Consider the following 21,781-nt stretch of genomic DNA (forward strand, 5'->3'; position numbering starts at 1 on the left):
GGTCCTGGGATCGAGCCCCATATCGGGCTCCCTGCTCAGTGAGGAGTCTGCTTCTTCCTCTCCCTCTGTACCTCCCCACATTTTAAACTTTTTTTGTGCTTTTTCAAATAAATAAAATATTTAAAAAAAAAAGAATAATGGCAATATCTGGGCCCTGGCTGGTTCAGTCAGTAGAGTGTGCGACACTTGATCTCAGGGTTGTGAGTTCAAGCCCCATCCTGGGTGAGGAGCCTACTTAAAAAAAAAAAAAAAAAAAAAAAAGAATGGCAATATTTACCTTCCAGGTTGGCTGGCTGTGCACTAAGTACTGCATGAAGCGTCTCACACAGTCTCACACAGCCACAGTGAGGTGGGTACTTTTATCGTCTCCATTTCAGATGAGGAGCTAAGACTTGGAGACATTGGGCAACTGCCCAAGATCACACAGCTGGCAAGCACTGGTGCCAGGACATAAACCCAGCCAGTCTGATCTTAAAACCTGCACAACATAAGAAGTTCTCCGCTCACAAATACTTGTTACTTTTTAAAAGTGGCATTAAAGAGCAGAGCCCATTGTAGCTTGTACCTCCAGTCATAAATGCTGATAGGAGAAGATTTTTAACACTCTTGTTCTAAGTATCTGTAGATTTCATTTGCACATGTGATATGGGCCCTACAGTACTCAGGGAATTTCAGAGCTATGTGTATTACCAAAGCAGCCCCCTCAGACAGGGGGATCGTCCCCTCAATCCGGAAGGATTCATGGGACAAACGATTTTGGACTTGTAGAGTAAAAACTATAGCACCACAGAATTTCATCTACTTGCAATGCAGGGTAAGATTTATTTATTTAATTCCTTCTGTCCTCATAAAAATGTTTTAGCTATTATCAACTCCATGTTAATTTATGAATATATTTACTCATAGAGGTTTAGGAAAATTACCTTCAATGCTTCTAAGGACAAAAATCCAAAGTGGGAAAGGAAAAGGCGTGCTGTTTGGAATTCCTGGGCAGGTGGTGGAGGCTTACAATCCGTAACTGGATCAGGAAAACTTCTCTTTTGCAGTTCTTCCTCACTTTGATGTTCAAGGTGTACTTCATAAGCAATCTGCTGGGTCATGCCATTCCTTAATTTTTCATGTCTCTCTTCTAACTGAAATAAACCAAATATTTTATTATTTTGGAATTATCATAAAAGTAATAGGATTAATCTTAATTTAAGAATAAAAATAAAGCTTTAAGCAACAAAGGAAATGCAGATAATTTTCACTGATCAACACGGAGTTTCAATTCAATACAGAATGCAACTAAGCAAACATGTTTCAAGGTTAAAACAAATACCCAAAAAACTCCCCTGTAGCCTCAACAATGATGTCCTTCATCTCCTTGCTGTAAATGAAACCATTCTGTCTCTGCTTCCCCTCAAATGGGCAAGAAAGGGGGCAGAGTTGTTGCTTTCACTCCCTCTCCCTCACCACTGTCCACCCTCACCGTACAGCCCCTCGCGTTGAAAGTCCTCATCCGTATGGATGACTCTACTAGATTCAGAGACTCTCTCCGACCGCCTGCTTCCCTTCTGATCAATCCTAGCTTAAACTCCATCCTCTGTGGTGAGCGATGATCCTTCCAATAGCCTGGCTTGTATTTCTATAACCTCCTCAACCTTCACAACTTTGGCCATCTACGAGCACACTCTGTACCTCAGATAAGCCGTATTTTAAAGAGCTACAATGATGAGATTCCCTTCTCCAACCACAAGCCCCCTTCTGCAGCTCTCCCACACCTTCCCTCCCTAAGCTGTGCTTTCCCAGCACTGTGAGCATTCAAACCCTCCTCATATTGTCCCAGCCAGTAGTATCCTGGCTTTATCTATTTCCCAACCAAGCCTAACCCCCCAAATCTAACATCTTAGTACCCTCTTCTAAACATATAAATGGCCATGTTTTTTTATTCTTCCATATTCTTACCCCTATCAATCTCCACACCACTCAAATTTTTTTACTCAATGCCTCCAAATCCCAAGGACTTTTGAAGAAGAAAGCACAGTAAGTTAAATAATTTCACCATAGACAATTCTATTTAACATGGGCTGGGCTGCCTGGCAATTTTATGAGCTATCTTTTATTTCCTATTTCACTGCTAAGAACTAAAATTAAAATTTACATGAGCTCCCTCCTTTCCACCTTCAAATGTCTCTGAACCTCCACCTGTTCTCTCCTTCTCTCCTGTCTTACCAGAAATATGGTTTTTCTAGACACAATCACTCAGACTCTTGACCCTACTCTACGGCCTTATTTGATTACTTATCATTTTCCTAGCCCATCTTACAGTATTAGCAGACACTGGCCCTTTTTCCACTGCTTCCTTCCTTTCAGCCTCTAAGCATGTTCATATTCCTCACAACTATGAGTTAAAAAAAAGAGAGAAAGAAAGAAAAAAGAAAAGTAAAAACTAGCTTTGCCTTGCCTTAGCTAGGCCATTTCCTCATGCTATTATCCACTCTCTTAAATGCTAACTGTGTAGTTCATGTTCAGTGCCTCTCATTAACCACTCACCCTCCAGCCCCTCACACTCCTGTCCCTGATTTTAACACTCTTTTGGACCTGCTCTCAAAGGTCACCCACACGTTCATGCCAAAATCCAGGGGCCTCTACTTAGTGCTCCTTCTCTCTGATCTCTCTGACTACTGTAAGCAGCCTCCATTCCTGTCCTATTCTCTCATGCCCTGACATACTTCTGCCCCCTACTTCTTAAACTTCTCTCTTGATCTAAGATACCAATTACTTAATCTAATTATCTAAATTAATCTAGAACCAAATACATTTTCCCATCTTCCCAAACATGTCCTCTTCCTAAATAATCCATATTTCTGTAAATAGCACCGATATCTCCTTTGTCACTCAGCTTCAGAATCTAAGTTCTTCAGTTTTTTTTCCTTCTCTCATCAATCGAAGACTGCTTGGGTCTACCTCTACAGTACATTCCATGTGTTTCAGCTTCCACGATCAGCCAGGTAGTCCCTCCTTTTCCCTGCCTTGATGGTCATCAAAATCTCTGAATTGGTCTCCCGTCTCCAAATATCCTCCACCATTCTGATCATGTCCCCATCCTGCTGAAACCTACCATGGACCAGCCCAGACGCCTCTCTAGGAGGGGTCCAGGTCCTTTCAATCAGCCACAAATACTTCTTACTACATGGTAACCTGGATGACAGAGATCTAGGTTATCTTATGAACCACCTCCAATAACATCAAAAAAAAGGAGCAGTCTTGACCACGGCAGTTGTTCAAGAATGTTTAGTCATTCTGTTAACAACAGCTGACAATAACTTATCTTACTTCTTCAGTGACAATTTCATGCAAATCTGGAATGCTCAGATCTGCTTTCACAAAAGGAATCTTATCCACCTCTTCAGGAAATGGTCGATGTTTGACAGTATATTTAAATCCAACATCATTTTTAGGAACTGGACGAGGTTCAGGTACAAAAAGCTGTTAAAATAAAACAAATAATGTTATATGAATTACATTTGGTGCCATCTGTAATGACATGTACTTCCCTGGTCTCTTAGATGCCTGTTTCCCTAGGATTACATAACACTGGAACTCAGTATCTGCAAATACCACTGCTAACACTAAAGGTAAACAGCCTGTGTACCAGTGTATTCCTTTATTTTTATAAACATGTTCATCATTTTGCAGATTTTGTGACTTATGGGTTGTATACCTCTAACAGCCCCAGGCCAGAATTTCCCCTATTAAGTGGTAAACCAATGGATAAGGCAGTTCAGAACTTAAGGCTCAAACTTCCCTCTTCTCCAAGGGTTCTCAAATCATCCCATATAACGAAGTACAAGTTTAGGTCCCCTGGGCCTCTCTAGACAGGGAGTTCAACTGAATACCAAATCTAGATCCTCGTGGCTCCAAATCCCTGCTTTGATATACATTAACTGTGCGGCTTCTGTTTTTGCATCTGAAAAGTGGAAATAATCCATCACAAGGATGTTGTAATGATTAAATAAAAATGTATAAGGCACACATTAAAGCATCAACAAATTTTAGTTCCTTTCCTGATCTCCTTCCTCCTGTCTTTAATGCTAATTTAGTGGCTTACAGTGCTGACAGAATGTGATCTGCATGATGCCACCAAGCAAAAACAGGGGTGTGCTCCTCACAGGGTAAAAACACATCTCATCTAAAAGAGACAGCCAGGATGTTAAGTGATTTTAGACACATGCTCCAATTTTGTGGTTGTCTCTCTTAAATGCTGGTAACATTTTATGAAATCATGTTTTAAAGAATTTCTAGTAACGTAAGTAAAAGCTTGTAATGTAATAAGTGAAAAAAAGAACGGTATACAAAAAGGACTCAAATTCTATTTAATATTATCGTGTACAGAAAGGAAAAAAGGCTGTAAAGAAATCCACTAAAGTACTTAGTGACTACCTCTGGAAAGTCAGAGTACAGATGATTTAAAATTTCTTCCTTATTATCTGAATTTGCCAAACTTCTCCCATGAGCAAATTTTATTCACAAAATTACAAACATTACAAAGAAAATAAACTATGCCATCCCAAATAAGATTTCATTAAATTATACAGCATATTAAAAAAATTATAGGGCATATTACCAATTATACAGGAATAAATTATATAAAAACAATGTGAAACTAAGCCCTGTTGCCAGAGAGATCGAGAGTCTGGCCAAATTTTTTTCATACATGGAGCATACCTGAGTTTTATATTTAACACAACATAAAAAAATGAGGCCACGGCTCAGAACAGTAGTTCTTAATCATAAGCAGATTCAGAATCACCTGGAAAGCTTTTTGAAAATACACCTGTCATGAAGATTCTTTAAAGAGTAATTTAGTGGATGTGGGAATTATGGGCTCCTAAGATGATTCTGATGTGAACCAAGGGACTGAACCCTGGATCAAAAATATTTATCAATGAATTTTTTTTAAATTTTTTATTGTTATGTTAATCACCATACATTACATCATTAGTTTTAGATGTAGTGTTCCATGATTCATTGTTTGTGCATAACACCCAGTGCTCCATGCAGAACGTGCCCTCTTTAATACCCATCACCAGGCTAACCCATCCTCCCACCCCCTCCCCTCTAGAACCCTCAGTTTGTTTTTCAGAGTCCATCATCTCTCATGGTTCGTCTCCCCCTTTTATCAATGAATTTTGTTGGGATGTTATTTAACCTTTAAATCATAACACACACGCACACTCGAATGCACGCACTCACTCCTAGTCACTTCCCTATAATTTCTAATGGATACCTTCTGATTTGCTTTTGCTCCTCTGGGTAAAAGGCAAAGTTGTTGTGCCCAAGCAAGTCTTCCAGACATTCCCCGGACCAGCACAGTGACAGAGGGGAAAAAATCATCTAGAATAAAATATTGGTGTAAAAAATTTTTATTTCAGACAACAATGATTTAAAATACACCTGTTATTAACTGTAGAGCCTCTAATAATCCAAGCCCAGCACAGTGTTTGAAAGCCACAGTGTTCTTGTCCATGTGCCACCTCTGCGGTTTCTGCCATATCCACATACCGTAAGTACTATTATCTTACTTTTTATCAACCACTTTCTTTTTTAAACTTAAATCTATTTTACAAGGAAACTGTGTATCTTTAAATGGAAAACTGTGAATTTTGGTGTGCTAATAATGTATTTTTTAAACACATGTTTAACAATACATAAAATAATGTTCACCAATATACTGACTACCACCACCTCCTGCGTCCAGTGGTACACGTACACATTTTTGGCAAACCCTGTCCTAGCCAATATGCTTAGTACAGACAGACAGACGGGGTGTCTGCAGTGCTGCTATTGCATTCCCCCACGCCTTGTGTACTGCTATCCACCACAGGCAGTCATTGTTCCATCCCAGGGGAAGTTCAGGGGCAGGGAACTGGGGGGGCAGGGAGGCAGGGAGGAACTCAAGATGGAGTTCCTGAGCGACCCAGATCTTCCTTCTTATTCCCTCCTTTGTCCTGGTGTGGGAACTAAACTTTTTCAAACTTTTCTTTCTCACTTCTTCTATTGACTATTATAATCAACTATTAAAATGTCCTTGTATATCTATAAAATCCCAACTGTTTATACTTTTAGTATACTTCCAGTACCGTGAAATTACTTGGAATGAGAGCAGGGAAGTCCTAAAAAATCTGGAAGAGGGCTGACACTTGCCCCTCAGGCCAGGAAACCCAAAGGGAACACGGAGATTTTAGACTCTTTAGCAGGTGGCCTGGGAGGAGAAGGATGGAGGAATCATGAATAAAATGCACAAGCCAGGGAAGAAAGTGAAACAAGCCCTAGGTCTGGGACAGAGAAGAAAGAAGTGCATGCAGGGAATAGTTGGAACTAGCACTTCTGGACCTGGGCAGTGATTAAAGGCCACATCTATTTTATATTAAAGTCACTGTATCTTACCACTAGATAATGGAAACCTGTCATGGTATTCATTCATCTGTGAACTATAGGGAAATGTCTCATTTTTGTTTTATGGATTCATGAGATTCTACTCATATAGTCTCAACAGAATTTGCATGGGACTGTAAGACCCTGTTCACCTTTGTAAAGGTAACAAGTCTTTAATTACTGAGAAAATCCTATGGGGCAGGGACAACAGAAAAGGACAGTATGAGGCTCAGAAAATTTGGACACTAGTCCCAGTCATACCACGTACTTCTCGGGTAACCCTGACTAAGTCACATACCACATACCCTCTCTGAGCCTCCGTTTCTTCACCTGTAAATGAAGGAACAGTGGGTGATTCCCTGGATCCTCTCTGCCCATAGGTTCTGTAACCTTCACTTTCCCAGAAATAAGGGTCTCTCTGAGAACATGCTTCCTTTACATACTGGCTGATTCCAACTGCCATCAGAAAAAAAGTATACTCTGAGTAGCCTGGGTTGCAGTGGTAATCATATACCTTGAGATGGCTTATAATTGGAGGGAAGTTGAGGAGGGAACGAGTGTATGCTGTGTCAATGGAAAATCATTAAAGGGTTTTCAGGAGGGCACTGGCATGGTCAGATCCATACTTGAGGAAGAGTATAATGGTGGCAGCAGGTAGGACTGGGGTAAGGATAAGACATTTTGGAACCAGAGGAGGGGGGATCAGACCATGTAGGAAGCAACCACAATAATTTCAGTAAGAAATAATAAGGCCGTACATTTGGATGTATTGGGTGGGATGCAGAGGAAAAAAAGATGCAAGAGTTACTGGGTAAGCAGAAACTTGGACACCAGTTATGGAAGGGAGAAACAGGAAGGAGCAGACCAAGATGACTCCTCAAATTTCCTGCCTGTTTGGGTGGCACGGATAACAGAAATATAACAATGTGGAGTGAGGGCCAGAGGAGGAGAAGGGCAGGATCCGAAGTTCAAGAACAGTAATAATCATTTTTATACATAGTACAGAAGAGAAAATACCCCACTAAAGTAAACTTTTTATAGAACTACAGAGCTCCTTTCTGAGATTTCTTTGTATGTATTTCAGATACATACAAAGAACCTCTAAGAGAGTCTATTTAATATGTGTATTCTATTTTCTGACCCTCTAATTTTTCAGTTACTACTATCACACAGATAGAAGACCTTTTGACAAATGCAAAATTGTGTGCATTTGCAGTCTTTTCCTTCCCTGATCCTGGAAACAGCCTGTGAGTACTGATGAACACATTGATTTAGCAGTGGAGAAGGCCCAAAGTGCTGAAACTTACTCTGTTCATTTCCAAGAGGTTGCTCCAGCATTGCCAGGATGACACTGTTATCCAAGACAAAGTACCGGAAACTATGCTTGTTTATGGTTGGCAGCCTGGAGTATTTAATCAAAGTGGTCTCATTCACCAGACTACAAGGAGAGGCAGGACCACTGGGTGAAGGAAATGCACCAAGCAACTGCATAATACTATGGAGAATGCAAAAGATAACAGTTAATCCCCAAAGCAAAATCTTAAGTTTACCTCATGCATCAATGTGTCCTGCTCTTTGAATTTTAATTGACCACAGCCATGCTTCCTCTTTGCAAGTCAGATTTACTCCCTGTGGTGGACGTTGTGGTGTGTGGTCCAGAATCCTGCCTCCAAGACTGAAAGCTCCAGTCCCCCCAGATGCAGAGAGATGGTGGCCACAGCTTTCAACTGCATCCCTCTCTAGGACCCGCTCTCAGCCAAGAAGAAGCAACTCACCCCAAATCTCTGCTTTGCCCTGGGACAGCCCACAGCCAGTGAAAGGGTGATGTGGGGGTATCAAGTCCCATCCCAGCCTCAAAGCTCTTTGTTGCACCTGCCCCAGCTTAGTGCTTCCCTCTGCTCAGTCCTGCCTCCTTCGCTCCCACAGAGCGGCTGATCCTAAGAGCACCTTCCAATTAACTTCTTGCAAGGAAATTTCTCTCAGAGCCTGCTATCCAGAGAACCCAACTAACCACACTTCTAAATTGTGGAGCTCCCAAAGATATATTAAAAAAAATATGTTATGTGCTCCAGGTGTCAGGATTATGCTAGCTAAAGCATTCTAGACCTAAAAAAGGACCCAAAGACCAGCCAAACCTCAATATTTCAGATGAGGAAATTCACGCCCAGATGTGATAAGTGATTTTTAAGCAACCAGGAACCAGGGCTTGCTGCCTTCTCACTGTGTGGTCCTGAGTAGACATCATCCTCATTTTACAGATAAGACTGGAGGCACTAATAGTATACCTTATAGAACTATTGTAATTACTAAATAAGACTATTTTAAAAAAATGCTTTGTAAACTGGAATTCAACTGAACAAAACTTTAACATTCAGCAATGTTTATGTCCATAGAGATTTCTGCATACATTCAATTAACAATAATAACTGGCACTTATCATGAGGCACTGGTCCACTTTACACACGTTCTTTTATTTAGCTATCAAAACAACCCTATGAGGTAAGTACCATTATTATTCCCATTTTATAATGAAAAAACTGAAACACAGAAAGTATCTTGTAATGATTTTACCTTGTGGTCCTAATATCACCTGCCTTTTCACATGCATCTCATTTGGAGTCTGACGTACTACCAGTGTATCAGAAGGCCTTCCCCATATACACTTCATTTGGAAAACTAATACTCCCCAACACATTTTTGTCATCTCAATCCTTAGTCTGAGTGGCCTCTCCCTTTCTCCTTCATTCTAATGCCTGAACGCAAAAACCTCTGATAATGGAAGGCAACACTGCTCAAGAGATGTTTTCCATCCAAAATGTTCTCTCCTCTTAGGAGGAGGATGGTCTAAAAATTTCAAAGACCAGGAGAATCTGATGGTGAGTTCAAGTCTCTAAGGATTTGTGGAAAACAGGTGAAATACCAGCAGACCAGAAATAGGAAAATGTGACTTCAGTTTTCTAATACAGGACAGAGACAGATGTCATAGAGTATATGGACCATGTGAGTTTGTCATGTTCCACACAAGATTCTAAGACAATATCAAATGGGCTGCTGGCAAGGAAAGGTTACTAAGATCAAATCACACCAGCCTAACCACATTTTCTCTTCTGATAGTGACTAGACTGGAAAGGCGGAAAATGGTCTCTGAAATCAAGACATACAAGTATTTGACAGTGTATGGTGATAACCTTGGAGACAACATTGAAAAATCCCTGTCAACCTGAATGGAAATCTCTGATGGTGTGCTTTGTGAGTCTCTTCTCTGTTCAATATTTTCACCAGTGTCTTTGATTAGGACACACACATAGCAGGCTCATTAAATCTGTGGTTGACCAAAGTTGAGCTGCAGAGTTAATATGTCAGAGGAAGAGTTGGGATCCAAATAATGAGGTAAAGCTTACATAAAGAGATCTCAAGTTTAAATGCAGAGTTCTGTACATCCAAATACCCCCAAACAAGGAAGTACACGATGAGAAAAACAGACAAAAGATAAATGTGTGAAAAAAGACTCTAATTTTAGTTGACTTTATGCAAATCATCAAGTTCTCAAAAAGCCAATGCAGTCTCAAAGTACATTTTAATGAAAATATAATATCCTACAGAGCGTAAAGATCATCCAACTCACCTAGAATATTGTACTCAGTACCTTTAAGAGGTACATATGTAGTCAAACCCACACCGCTGAGAGAAAAATGACCAGAATGATAAAAGTACTTGAATCTCTGTCATACAACAAATAGCTTAAAGTACTGGCAGAAACAAATCACTATTTTCATGAGCACTATCTTCAGACATCGTTACTGCCTGGAAAGAGGACTCCACTATCAAGAGTTAGAATTAGAACCAATAGGTGAAAGTTAAAGTGGGATAGATTTCAGTTCAATGTAAACATCAAATTTTTAACAATAAAAATGAAATGGGAACCCTGGAGGTTAGAGTATCCCAAAATTAGAGACTAAATAACTCGGTATACGTGTCTTACAGGGGGCTTTCATAGAAGAGCTGCTGAAAGGTGTTCCAAGAGTCCTAATTCTGAATTTGTATTAGCACACGAAGGAGAAAACACCCAACCAGCCAATCTGCACTTCATAACTGTCTACTATTCTTAGCACTGTGAGAGGTGTTGAAGAAGGAAATGTGGCCTCTATGCAAGTTGGGGAGACAACACTAGCATGTATCAAATATAACCAGATACAACTGTGACAGTATAGAATTCCATACTATGCAGTCGGGTCTGACTGAATGAGCACAGAGGCACAGAAAAGAGTCATCATTCAGAAGCAGAATAGCCAAGGAAGGTCCCATGGAGGTAGCCAGATCCAATGTGAGCACTGAACAGTGAGGATGTGATCGCAGGGAAAAGAGGGAAGTCATGAAACCCAGGGAATACACAGAGACAGGTATGACCATGCCCACAAATGGCCTGCCAGGTCCCACTATGGCAGAAGGGATGTGCTGGGAAAGATCAGACAGTATGAGTAGGGACAGAATAAGGAGGGCCTTGGGCGCCTGGGTGGCTCAGTTGGTTGGGCGACTGCCTTCGGCTCAGGTCATGATCCTGGAGTCCCGGGATCGGGTCCCGCATCGGGCTCCCTGCTCGGCAGGGAGTCTGCTTCTCCCTCTGACCCTCCCCCCTCTCATGTACTCGCTCTCTCTCATTCTCTCTCTCTCAAATAAATAAATAAAATCTTTAAAAAAAAAGAAAAAAAAAAAAAAGAATAAGAAGGGCCTTGACAGCCAGACAAGGAGTTCAGACAACATGGCAGGAAACAGATCTATTCAGTTTTCAACCACTCAAGCAGCAGAAAAAAAAAAACAGTGCCTAAGGATGAGTTAAAAAACGGAATGCAAGGGGAGCCTGGGTGGCTCAGTCGTTAAGCGTCTGCCTTCAGCTCGGGTTGTGATCCCGGGGTCCTGGGATTGAGCCCCGCATCAGGCTCTCTGCTCATCAGGAAGCCTGCTTCTCCCTCTCCCACTCCCCCTGCTTGTGTTCCTGCTGTCGCTATCTCTCTCTGTCAAATAAATAAAATCTTAAAAAAAAAAAACAAAACGGAATGCAAGATGAACAGGGTGAGATTAAAAACAGGGAAATTAGGTAAGAAGTGAGAAAAGCCTAGACCAGGATGCTGAGGTTAGAGGGGATGGAGAAAATACTTCTAAAAATAAAGTCTACTGGACTCAGTCACTGGCTTCATATGGGGAATGACAGATAAAGCAGAGATAACTCAGAAAAAAAGCCAAAGGTCTATGTTTGCATAATTAGAAAACAGCAGTAATTTTGAGGGAACAGACAGATTTGGTTTGGGACAGGTTTCATGATGACAATACTCTGCAGGGCCCTCTTCAAGACTGGTAACTGGAGATAACATTTGTGGAGTTGGCAGCAGAAACCAGACAGCTGCAGATAAAACAGATGAGCCACATAGATAACCACTGGCTAGGCTGCCTGGAAGCCAGGGCTCACTACTCATTCTGAGCACATATCCAATTCTTGCAGTGTCATATTCTCACAGGAATGAGGCTAGGATGCAGCACACTTACTTTTGTATAATACAGAGTTCCCAGTGAGAAATGCTCTCCCCCTTTCTCTCCATATCTTTCCTACTCTTCCAGGCACACATCAAGGCTCAGTTCTTTTATAAAGCTTTTCAGTCTACCCCACCCCCAACACGGTCTTCTCTCTGAACTTTTTTTTAAGACTTATTTGAAAGACACACACACACACACACACACACACACACACACACAGTGGGGGGAGGGGCAGAGGAAGATAATCTTGGAGCAGACTCTCCACTGAGCGCGAAGCCCAACTCGGGGCTCAATCTCACCACCCATGAGATCATGATCTGAGCCGAAACCAAGAGTTGGAAGGGCACCTGGGTGGCTCAGTTGGTTAAGCATCTGTGTTTGGCTCAGGGTCCTGGGATTGAGCACCGCATTAGGCTCCCTGCTCAGCAGGGAATCTGCTTCTCCCTCTGCCCCTCCCTCCACTCGTGCACAATCTCTCTCTCTCAGATAAATAAAGAAAATCTTCAAAAACCAAACCAAACCAAGAGCTGGACACTTAACTGACTGAGCCATCCAGGCACCCCTCTGAACTTGTATTATTTCTAGTACTCATCGCCTGTGTAAGTACATGTTTCAACAGTTGCATTCACATTTTCCTAATTTCTAGCTATTAGCCAAACCTCCAGAAGCACACTGAGAGCCTAGCCAGTGCAGTAAGCAGGACTAAACTAAAGCATACATGCTTCTATTGGGGAGTCTTCGGAATGTTCTCTATCTTCTTCACCAACGAGTAAAGTGTTTTGGAATCATGGGATTCTACAAAGGCCTTGAAGCCAAACTGCTACAGACAGTCCTCACTGCTGCTCTCATGGTCCTGGTTTATGAGAAACTGACAGCTGCTACCTTCACAGTTATGGGGCTGAAGAGTGCCCGCAAGCACTGAGACACCTCACACTGCAAAGTGCAGCAAGATGCTCAAGATGGGGGGTTCCTTCTGTGTGAAGGGAAGTGATTCTCTTTTTATTCTTGCTGTGTGCACCATGAACCTTACCCTCATTGGCTGGAAAAGCGTCTAAGGGTAAACATGGAATATAGCCAGCTGGACCTGTCCACAACTTAATTTTTATGATGGTTGGTTGAATTTTGTGGGGGAGGTTAGTCTAATGGTCGTACAAAAAAAAACCATTACTGAAAACCTGAAGATGGAAGTTTGTGGGTGTTTACTGTTTTTCTTAAGGTGAATGGACTTTCTACTTTCTACTTTCTGTAATCTTTTCCAGTTAAAATCTTTCTTAAATTTATCAGCTGTTCTTTTCCTCTGATTCTAGGGACACATTTAATACCATATAATTCTCCTCATATACTTTTGTATGTTTTAATCTTCGTATTTCCTCACTAAAAATATTATGATTGTTCCACAAAAAAAAAAAAAAAAAAAGCATGCATGCTTCTAAAAATGTACTGAATGACCAAAGCCCAAGAGGAAGAGAAATAAATCCAACTTTACTGTGCACGCCCCAAGTGATAAATAGACCACTGAACTCAAAAGATTCTGGGATCTTGGTAAGGGCTGATTTACATACAAATCTGCAAGCAGTCTTGCCTACCACTTTACAACCAAGATGAGCCAATCCAGACTAACCTGACATCCTCCTTCCTGCTTTTATATTTTCTGGGTCTTCACCCACACTACCCTTTCATAAGCTCCAACTTTCCAACTGTTATGTGATTCTACCTAATATTCTCCACTCAACTCTTCCCTCCAATCCATAAATATGCCTACACTGCCTTCCCTCCCTCTTTCCACTCTCCTCAAGTACCAGCCAAATCCAAACTCTTTCAGCAATCTTTGCTATTTTTCTAAGGTTCCAACCTATCTCCATCCCTTTACTACCAAAATGATTAGAACAGAAATCTTCTCTTGCTGCCTTCTTAACCACTCTGTAATCTGGCTTTTGATGAAACTACACCCATCCTGTAAAAGTCAGGTCCAATGTCATCCTCTCTAGAAATCTTTGATTGCCCCATATCTGGAAGTATTCATTTCCCCCTTCCAGCATGTTATTATACCTCTTCTGCAGCACTTACTCTCCACCTAACATTATAGCTATTTGTGCTCATCTCTTACCTTCCCTATTGGACAAGAAGCTCCTTGAGGGTGGTGACTAAATCTGATTTATCTTTACAATCCTATTATAAGTTCATAAGAGGGAGCTCATAGATCTTGACTGAATGCACTTCTAATACATATATAAATGTAACAGAATATAGACCACTGAGCTAAGAAGCAGGAGACTTAATAGTGTGACCTCAGGCAGATCCCATCTCTGGACTCAGGCACCGAAGTGAAGAGGAAGAGTAAGGCTCTCTGAGATCCTGTCTAACTCTAACATGATATGACTTCAATTAAAGCCAACTAGCACAGAAAAACAAGAACCCAAACTCTCAGCCCCATATTCCTGGTTTCTTTTGGTCCCCAAAACAAGTTTTTCCTTTCCATTTTATTTCTAAAGAAAAAGTACCCTGGAAGATTACATCACTTCATGCTGAACAACTGGGGAGGAGAAGAAACATGGATCGCAGCTAACCCCATCTAACTGCTAGGTGCAATCCCTGTGCAGTCACTTTCCATACCATGTTAGGGTGGCTTCAGCAGCATCCTTTACCCTCATAGATGCAGGGTTTGGCTCCTTATCTCCTTTGTACTTGACCTCCTGCTCACTGTTCTTGGACTTACTTCCTGAAATACCCAGTTCCACAATCTCCAATACTTCCTTAAGACAGTCCTAGAAGCAGGAAAGGCAGATCAGTTTTTGTAATAAACCTATCTTATGAGAAGATAAGGAAATACAGCAAAATGCTAACAGTGGTTGTGTTTTGGTGGTGGGCTTCAGTTTCCTTCTCACTTTAAAAGGTGTATGTTAATTTCACAATAATATAATAAACTTTGCCCCCCAATTTTTCTTTAAAGAACTGAATTTGAATGTTCAGAGTTAGATAATAAATGATAAATTCAATTCAATCTTATCAGTTATAATTCTTATAAAATTACCACAGACTATAAAATCATGAAAGCCCAAGTTTAAGAGATAGAACTGTAATTCAGTTAAACCTGGGGTGGTTTAAGACATTAAGTCACTAAGATTAAAAAAAAATTCAGGAGCAAGATGGAAACCTAAGACATTAGATTATCCAAAGGGAAGTTCATCAGTTATTGAAATTTTTAAGCAATTCTTGGTACCATAACATTAGAAGCCATAATGAAAATAACTAAGATTTAATCAATAGTATTATTTTAAAATGATACAAAGCTCTCCATAAATTCAATGAGACTGATACCTCTTATTTACACTATGAATTCTTGATAACCACCTGCCTCCCTATAAGGAAGATATTAAATGGAACAATGGCAAGGGAAATCAGCCTAGATATATCTGTGCCTACTTGAAAGTGGAAAATATGTGTGAAATGAAATTTTTAATATACAGGCAAACCGTTACGGCAAGCTGTGCTCTAGGTTTGCAACCTGGCTACCAACTGCCCTTCGAAGTTTGGCAATGGGTGACCAAAGTGCCTTCTGGCCATCTCAAAGCTACCACATCCTTTCAAGAAAGAATTTTCTTGATAGTTCAGATAAATTAGTCAAGGCTCCATCTTTCAAAAGAACTTCTCTATGGATTAATTTGCAACCAAATATAAGCATGATGACAATTTTTGAGTTGAGCAAGTGTCCTACCAAAATATAACAAGTATATTCAGTTTAAAGTATGCAATATTGTATTTAAATATTCTCTTTTAAGGGCATCTTCCCAACATACATTTTTGTTTCTCCTTCCTGTTTTAAGACCTAGTAAACTAACCTTTTCATCAAGCATATCAGGGTGCTCTGTCAGCCAGACACAGAGACACTGAAAAGCTGCTACTATCATGGAGTGCAGATCCCGGGAGTGAAGAGGAGCTGGCCGACTACACTGGTACACAATGTAGCTGCACACGGAACTGATGGCTCGCTTCCGGTCTCCGGAGTCAACCACCACCTTCACCTGAGCATATTCATATGGGGAACACAGTTAGCCAGGAACCACTGTACTGATTTCAAACTATCTGCACTGCAGCCTGGTCTTTCTGACCCTGGGATACACCACAGGAAGCCTTGCTTTCAAAAATTTTATTTATACAAAGGCACCAGGGTGGCTCAATCGGTTGTGTCCAACTCTTGATTGTGGCTCAGGTCATGATCCCAGGGTTGTAAGATCGAGTCCCATGTCAGGCACTGTGCTGGTGGTGGAGCCTGCTTGAGATTCTCTCTCCCCCTCTCCCTTTGCCCCTCCTCCTGCTCTCTCTCAAATAAATAAATCTTAAAAATAAGTATTATTTATACAGAGAAATATTTCAGACATATCATCATAAAATACTCTATAAAATCAGAGAACATTTTTCAAACTCCAAAACAGTTATTTCATTTTAGCCTATTTTTTCATTGGCTAAAAACCTAAACTCCTGGGGTGCACCTATCCATCATCGTCAGATATCAAAAGAATATCTGGCAATGGAACATGTATACATTTCCGAAGCCCCCTAACCCAACCCTGCAGTAATGCTCTATGGGCTATAAAGTTCTGTATAGCTGCTCAGATGTATAATTAACATATAGGAAACTACACATATTTAAAGTGAAGAATTTCATAAATTTTGGCATAAGTATACACTTGTGAACTATCACCACAATCAAAATAGTGAAAAATATCCATCACCCCCTAAAATATCCTCATGCACCTTTCTAATCCTTTTTTCCCCTCCTTTATGCCCCTTCCTTAGGTTACTACTGATCTGCTTTCTGTCAATACAGGTTAATCTGCATTTTCTAGAGTTTTATACAAATAAAATCATATGTATTGTATTCTTTTTTGGGGAGGGGGTCTGGCTTCTTCTACTCAGCATAAATATTTTGAAATTTATGCACATTTTTATGTGCATTTATTAAAATCAGATGATCCTACAATGACACAAAATGTCATGTTGAAAATTTAAGGGTATTATAAGAAAATACAAAATCAACAGGTAGGGGCGCCTGGGTGGCTCAGTCGTTAAGCATCTGCCTTCAGCTCAGGTCATGATCCCGGGCTCCTGGGATTGAGCCCCGCATCGGGCTCCCTGCTCGGCAGGAAGTCTGCTTCTCCCTCTCCCACTCCCCCACTTGTGTTCCCTCTCTCGCTGTGTCTCTGTCAAATAAATAAATAAAATCTTAAAAAAAAAAAATCAACAGATATTCTATTATCATGTGCAAATAAATAGGAAGTACTGAAATGTTTCCTGTAACTTAACAGCAAAAGTATCATTCATAATCTTTGAGCCTATTAAAAAAAGTAAAGTTCACTTTGTAAAATTTCACTTGGAGGCTTACTTTTGCACACTCTGGATAAAACTATGTTTGAGTATAAGCAACACTGTAATACCCATTTCAAGGAGTTGAGAGATACAGGAAAAAGAGTCATGGTCCAAAGCTATTGGGCTAAAATAAAAGGACTGTTCTCCTCACCTTTGCCAGGCCAGAAAGGAGCTCTAGAGCTGCCAGTGATATGCTCATGTCTTGCCGCCACTGGGAGTTGAGTCTTTGGGTGACAAGATGAATGCTGCGAATCAGGAGCCCAGCAGCTGAATCTGTATTAAGAGCTAGGATATAACCCCAATGCCACATCCCACAGGGAGGGAAAACAACTAAGCATTAGTAACGAGAAGCACAGCATTCCACCAGGCACAGACCACAGCAGCCACAGTGAGCACGACGGGCACCCACACAGTGCTATGCTCCCCACCCCACTGGCCTGAGCGTCAAGCCTGACTGAACAACAGTGCACAGGGCACACACACTGGACCAAAGCAGCTTCTAGCTCCCAGCTCAGGTACTTTTACACAGACATCCACTAGGATTTGGCAGTTCAATATATCTTAAAAATTTCTTAATTAACTCACAGAGAGTTACATTTTCAAAAAAACAATGAAAAGGCTATCAATTATTTCCTTGGAATTTTATAGAAAAAAGAATTCACATTTTAGAATCTCCTCAGATGTTAGGAATACCCTAAAACATCTGTTGAAATTATTTTCAGGGTTTAAACTATCAAAAGTCACATGCAATGCCTTTTCAAACACATTTTAACATTTAATTCTCTAAAGCTACTTTAATGTTTCTTTAAAAAAAATTAAATAACCAAGTCAACATATTTTTATTTGGCCTCTAGTTCTACATTTAAAAGTAATTACTAATTAGCTAATAATAAATTAGGACAAATTAAACTGATTTTATAAAGGAAGCTTTAGGGACATTATACCTGTCGATCCTATCAGAAAGAGGGCAGTGACAACAGAAAAAGGAATGATCATTAAAGAGAGACATTCATGCGACACTAACACAAATCTGGATTTCTTAGTAAAAACTACTTTACGACATTACAAGCAGAACTCACTAACACCAGTTCAAAAGGCTGAAACAAACAATAATCACTTCAAACATTTATATTAGAACACATACAATAATTCAAAAAGTTCTTTAGTTCAGAAGTGTTTTAGAAAGCATGAAAAACAAATTTTCACCCACAGTATACTTAAATCCATGAACATAATAAGTTAACAATTTAAATAACTGCTTTATAAATGCAATATTTAAATTTGTTTAATAACCTTAACATAATGACCAGATGTATTTGACATGCTCAAGGATACTTAAAGCAAACTGAAACATGCCTGGACTCCTAGGCTCATGAATTTTCCAGATAATTAAAAAATTAAATTTACATCCAAGGATCTAGATTTCATTCCAGTCATGTTGGACTAGCACTCACAGATTCAATACAATATTAATAATCATGTATAAAAAAAAGGCACCCACAAATTCACAGAACCCGTAAAGTAAGTGCCAAGGTATAGGACATCACTGAAGAGGATGCTCTGCTAGCAAATGTTTCCTTACTTTTGCTTAAAATTTATAGGGTATATAATTTTTAAATACAAAGACTCTCTCCTCTGGGTTCCATCTAATGTATATTTTATCACTTCACGTACCACACTGCAATAATTGATGTGCTGGCTATCCCTATCATTAGAGCCTGAGGCAGAGCACGTTCTATTTCTCCATATTACCAGTATCTGGTAAAAGAATCCATAAATTTTTCCTGACTCCCCCACTATAATCATTTATAAAATCTAATAAACTACCCAAAATCTAGCTACTAAAAGCTATAGAGGTAATTTTAAAAGATTTGTTTTCTTTTTAAAAATCTTTTAGACTAATAACTATTAGGTTATTAAGTATTATACTTAAATACATTAAAATCATGAACATTACAATTTTGTTTAAAAAGATTGTTTTATGAATCTGGGCATTAAAACTTATTCAATAATCTTTGGATTTCAAAAAAACAAACATGGCTTACCATAATCCCTTAGGAGAGCTTGAGCAGGTCTTTCACTATCGGGAGTTGGGGGCTCTGTGCTTCCACCACTTGCTGAACTAATACCACTATTAGTGCGACTATGACTCTTCAGGTTATTCTCTCCACCACCCTAGTCAAATAAAAATGGATCAAAGATTTGAGAGCTACATCCATAATTGACAAGTACAGATAGAAGTCAGTCATTAAAAGCCATGTTGATAAAACAGAATGGGCCAACTAAGTAGCACAAACTGATATACAGATAAAAATTGAGGAGGAGGGGTGCCTGGGTGGCGCAGTCGGTTAAGCGTCTTGCTTTCGGCTCAGGTCATGGTCTCAGGGTCCCGGGATTAGGCCCTGCTTCGGGCTCCCTGCTCAGCGGGGAGCCTGCTTCTCCCTCTGCCTCTGCCGCTCCCCCTGCCTGTGCTCTCTCTCTCTCTGTCAAATGAATTAATAAAATCTTAAAAAACTGGACAAGGGATTAAAATTACTGTGGTGTTTTTGCGTAGACACCATCTACTGAAGGGTATGAAGGGTCTGATGATTATGGGTGTCCATTTGGAGTCTTCTTTGCTGCTGTTTATAAAGGGCCAGCCCAAGACCTTTTCTATCTTCACTAGACTTCACTAGCTAATGACTCTGGGCCCTTAAACAATTACCCTATGCCTCCTAAGCAAGACTTCAGGAGTACAAGCTTAAAAAAACAAAACACAAATAAACAAACAACAGTAACTTTCAAATGTAGTTACATCATAGAACACAAACAATAAGATATCATGGCTAGTATAAAGATTAATTTCTACATGTATGTGGGCTAACAAAGGTATCTGTTAAAGGTTTCTCTCATTTTCCCCCATATAAACAAAATTCATTATATCCAGATCAGTTGACTATTATTAGCTACCTACTGGGATACAAATATAATTTCCTTAATAATAATTTGATCACCCATCCTACATCTACCCAGCTCATTCCAGTATACCCTATAAATTTCCCCTCTCTCCTGCCTCTACTCCAGGTGTGGGGATCACATATCCTGAAGCCAGAAGCAAGGGTCAGTGGGAGTCTCTGGGAAGCTTTTTTTTTTTTTTAAAGATTTTATTTATTTATTTGACAGAGAGAGACACAGTGAGAGAGGGAATATAAGCAGGGGCAGCGGGAGAGGGAGAAGCAGACTTCCCGCTGAGCAGGGAGCCCGATGTGGGGCTCGATCCCAGGACTCTGGGATCATGACCTGAGCCGAAGGCAGACGCTTAACGACTGAACCACCCAGGCGCCCCACTGGGAAGCTTTTTTAATTTGGAAGTACTGGTGCTTAAGGGGACCTTCAAACTTTGGTCTAGAGGAGCTAAAAGAGCTGATGAGATGGAAAAGAATAAACTCAATACTTGTTTCTAGACAGCATTAAATCTACTAGGGATAGAAGGAATTATGGAATAGGAGGCTTTTCCTAGATTACTCAAGCCCAGTTCACCAGCACGGCAAAAGAAGTTAAGAGCTTTAAGTAGAGACTGCCCAGAAATAAAGACTGCATCTAGCTGAAATTTCTCTCATGCAGAATCTCTCAAGGACCTGATGAATGGCTGAGGAAACACTCAAAGGTAAGAAACCTCAAAATATATATTTTAAAATATGATCCTTCTGAATCAGTGAGCTGAATTTATGAACAAATGCCTTTAAAAATCACAAGGACAGGGATGCCTGGGTGGCTCAGATGGTTGGGCGTCTGCCTTTGGCTCAGGTCATGATTCCAGGGTCCTGGGATTGAGCCCCGCATCGGGCTTTCTGCTCGGCGGGGAGCCTGCTTCTCCCTCTCCCTCTGTCTCCCCCCTGCTCATGCTCTCTCTCTCTCCGTATCTCTGTGTCTCAAATGAATAAATAAAATCTTTAAAAAAAAAAAAAAATCACAAGGACAGACATTTTGGAATGCAATTTACATAAAATCAGATGTTGATATTCTGACAGATTACATGTGGTATGCTTCTTACCATCTCCATTTGGCAACCAATGGCTTCTAAAAGTGCTGAATCTTGAACAATATTTAACATTGCCCCTGTAACAGCAAAAAAATGCATTTTATTTAAATACATGACAAGAATACTAAAATGGCTAAAATATCTCAATAGAGATAAGAATATGATTTTAGCTGACTATTCTTGAAATGTCCATAAAATTACTAATAAATCTATTGACTGGTATGAAAAAAACACTCTTTAGAAATGCCCTAATTCTATTATGCAGCCATCAAAAGGAATGAGATCTTGCCATTTGCAACGACGTGGATGGAACTGGAGGGTATTATGTTGAGTGAAATAAGTCAAACAGAGAAAGACATGTATCATATGATCTCATTGATATGAGGAATTCTTAATCGCAGGAAACAAACTGAGTGTTGTTGGAGTGGGGGGTGGGGTGGGAGG

At 40.2% G+C, this 21,781-nt stretch overlaps 1 protein-coding gene across 3 annotated transcripts in view; it reads right to left on the bottom strand.

Annotated features, from left to right (window-relative positions):
- RALGAPB (Ral GTPase activating protein non-catalytic subunit beta) overlaps positions 1-21,781 on the bottom strand; it is an 84,918-nt gene that overhangs the window by 22,390 nt on the left and 40,747 nt on the right. For 2 of the 3 annotated variants that reach the window (XM_081832789.1, XM_081832791.1), the window contains 9 exons: positions 21,350-21,414; positions 19,362-19,491; positions 17,468-17,601; positions 15,789-15,971; positions 14,563-14,714; positions 7,728-7,915; positions 5,273-5,379; positions 3,319-3,471; positions 924-1,133 (listed from right to left, as the gene is read on the bottom strand). In XM_081832789.1, coding sequence (XP_081688915.1) covers positions 924-1,133; positions 3,319-3,471; positions 5,273-5,379; positions 7,728-7,915; positions 14,563-14,714; positions 15,789-15,971; positions 17,468-17,601; positions 19,362-19,491; positions 21,350-21,414 — 1,322 coding nt within the window. The remainder of the gene's footprint in view (positions 1-923; positions 1,134-3,318; positions 3,472-5,272; positions 5,380-7,727; positions 7,916-14,562; positions 14,715-15,788; positions 15,972-17,467; positions 17,602-19,361; positions 19,492-21,349; positions 21,415-21,781) is intronic. The other variant, XM_081832790.1, reaches the window with a different exon arrangement.

Source organism: Leptonychotes weddellii, chromosome 10 (assembly GCF_054177405.1).
Source record: "Leptonychotes weddellii isolate Sample4059 chromosome 10, ASM5417740v2, whole genome shotgun sequence".
NCBI classification, from domain to species: domain Eukaryota; kingdom Metazoa; phylum Chordata; class Mammalia; order Carnivora; family Phocidae; genus Leptonychotes; species Leptonychotes weddellii.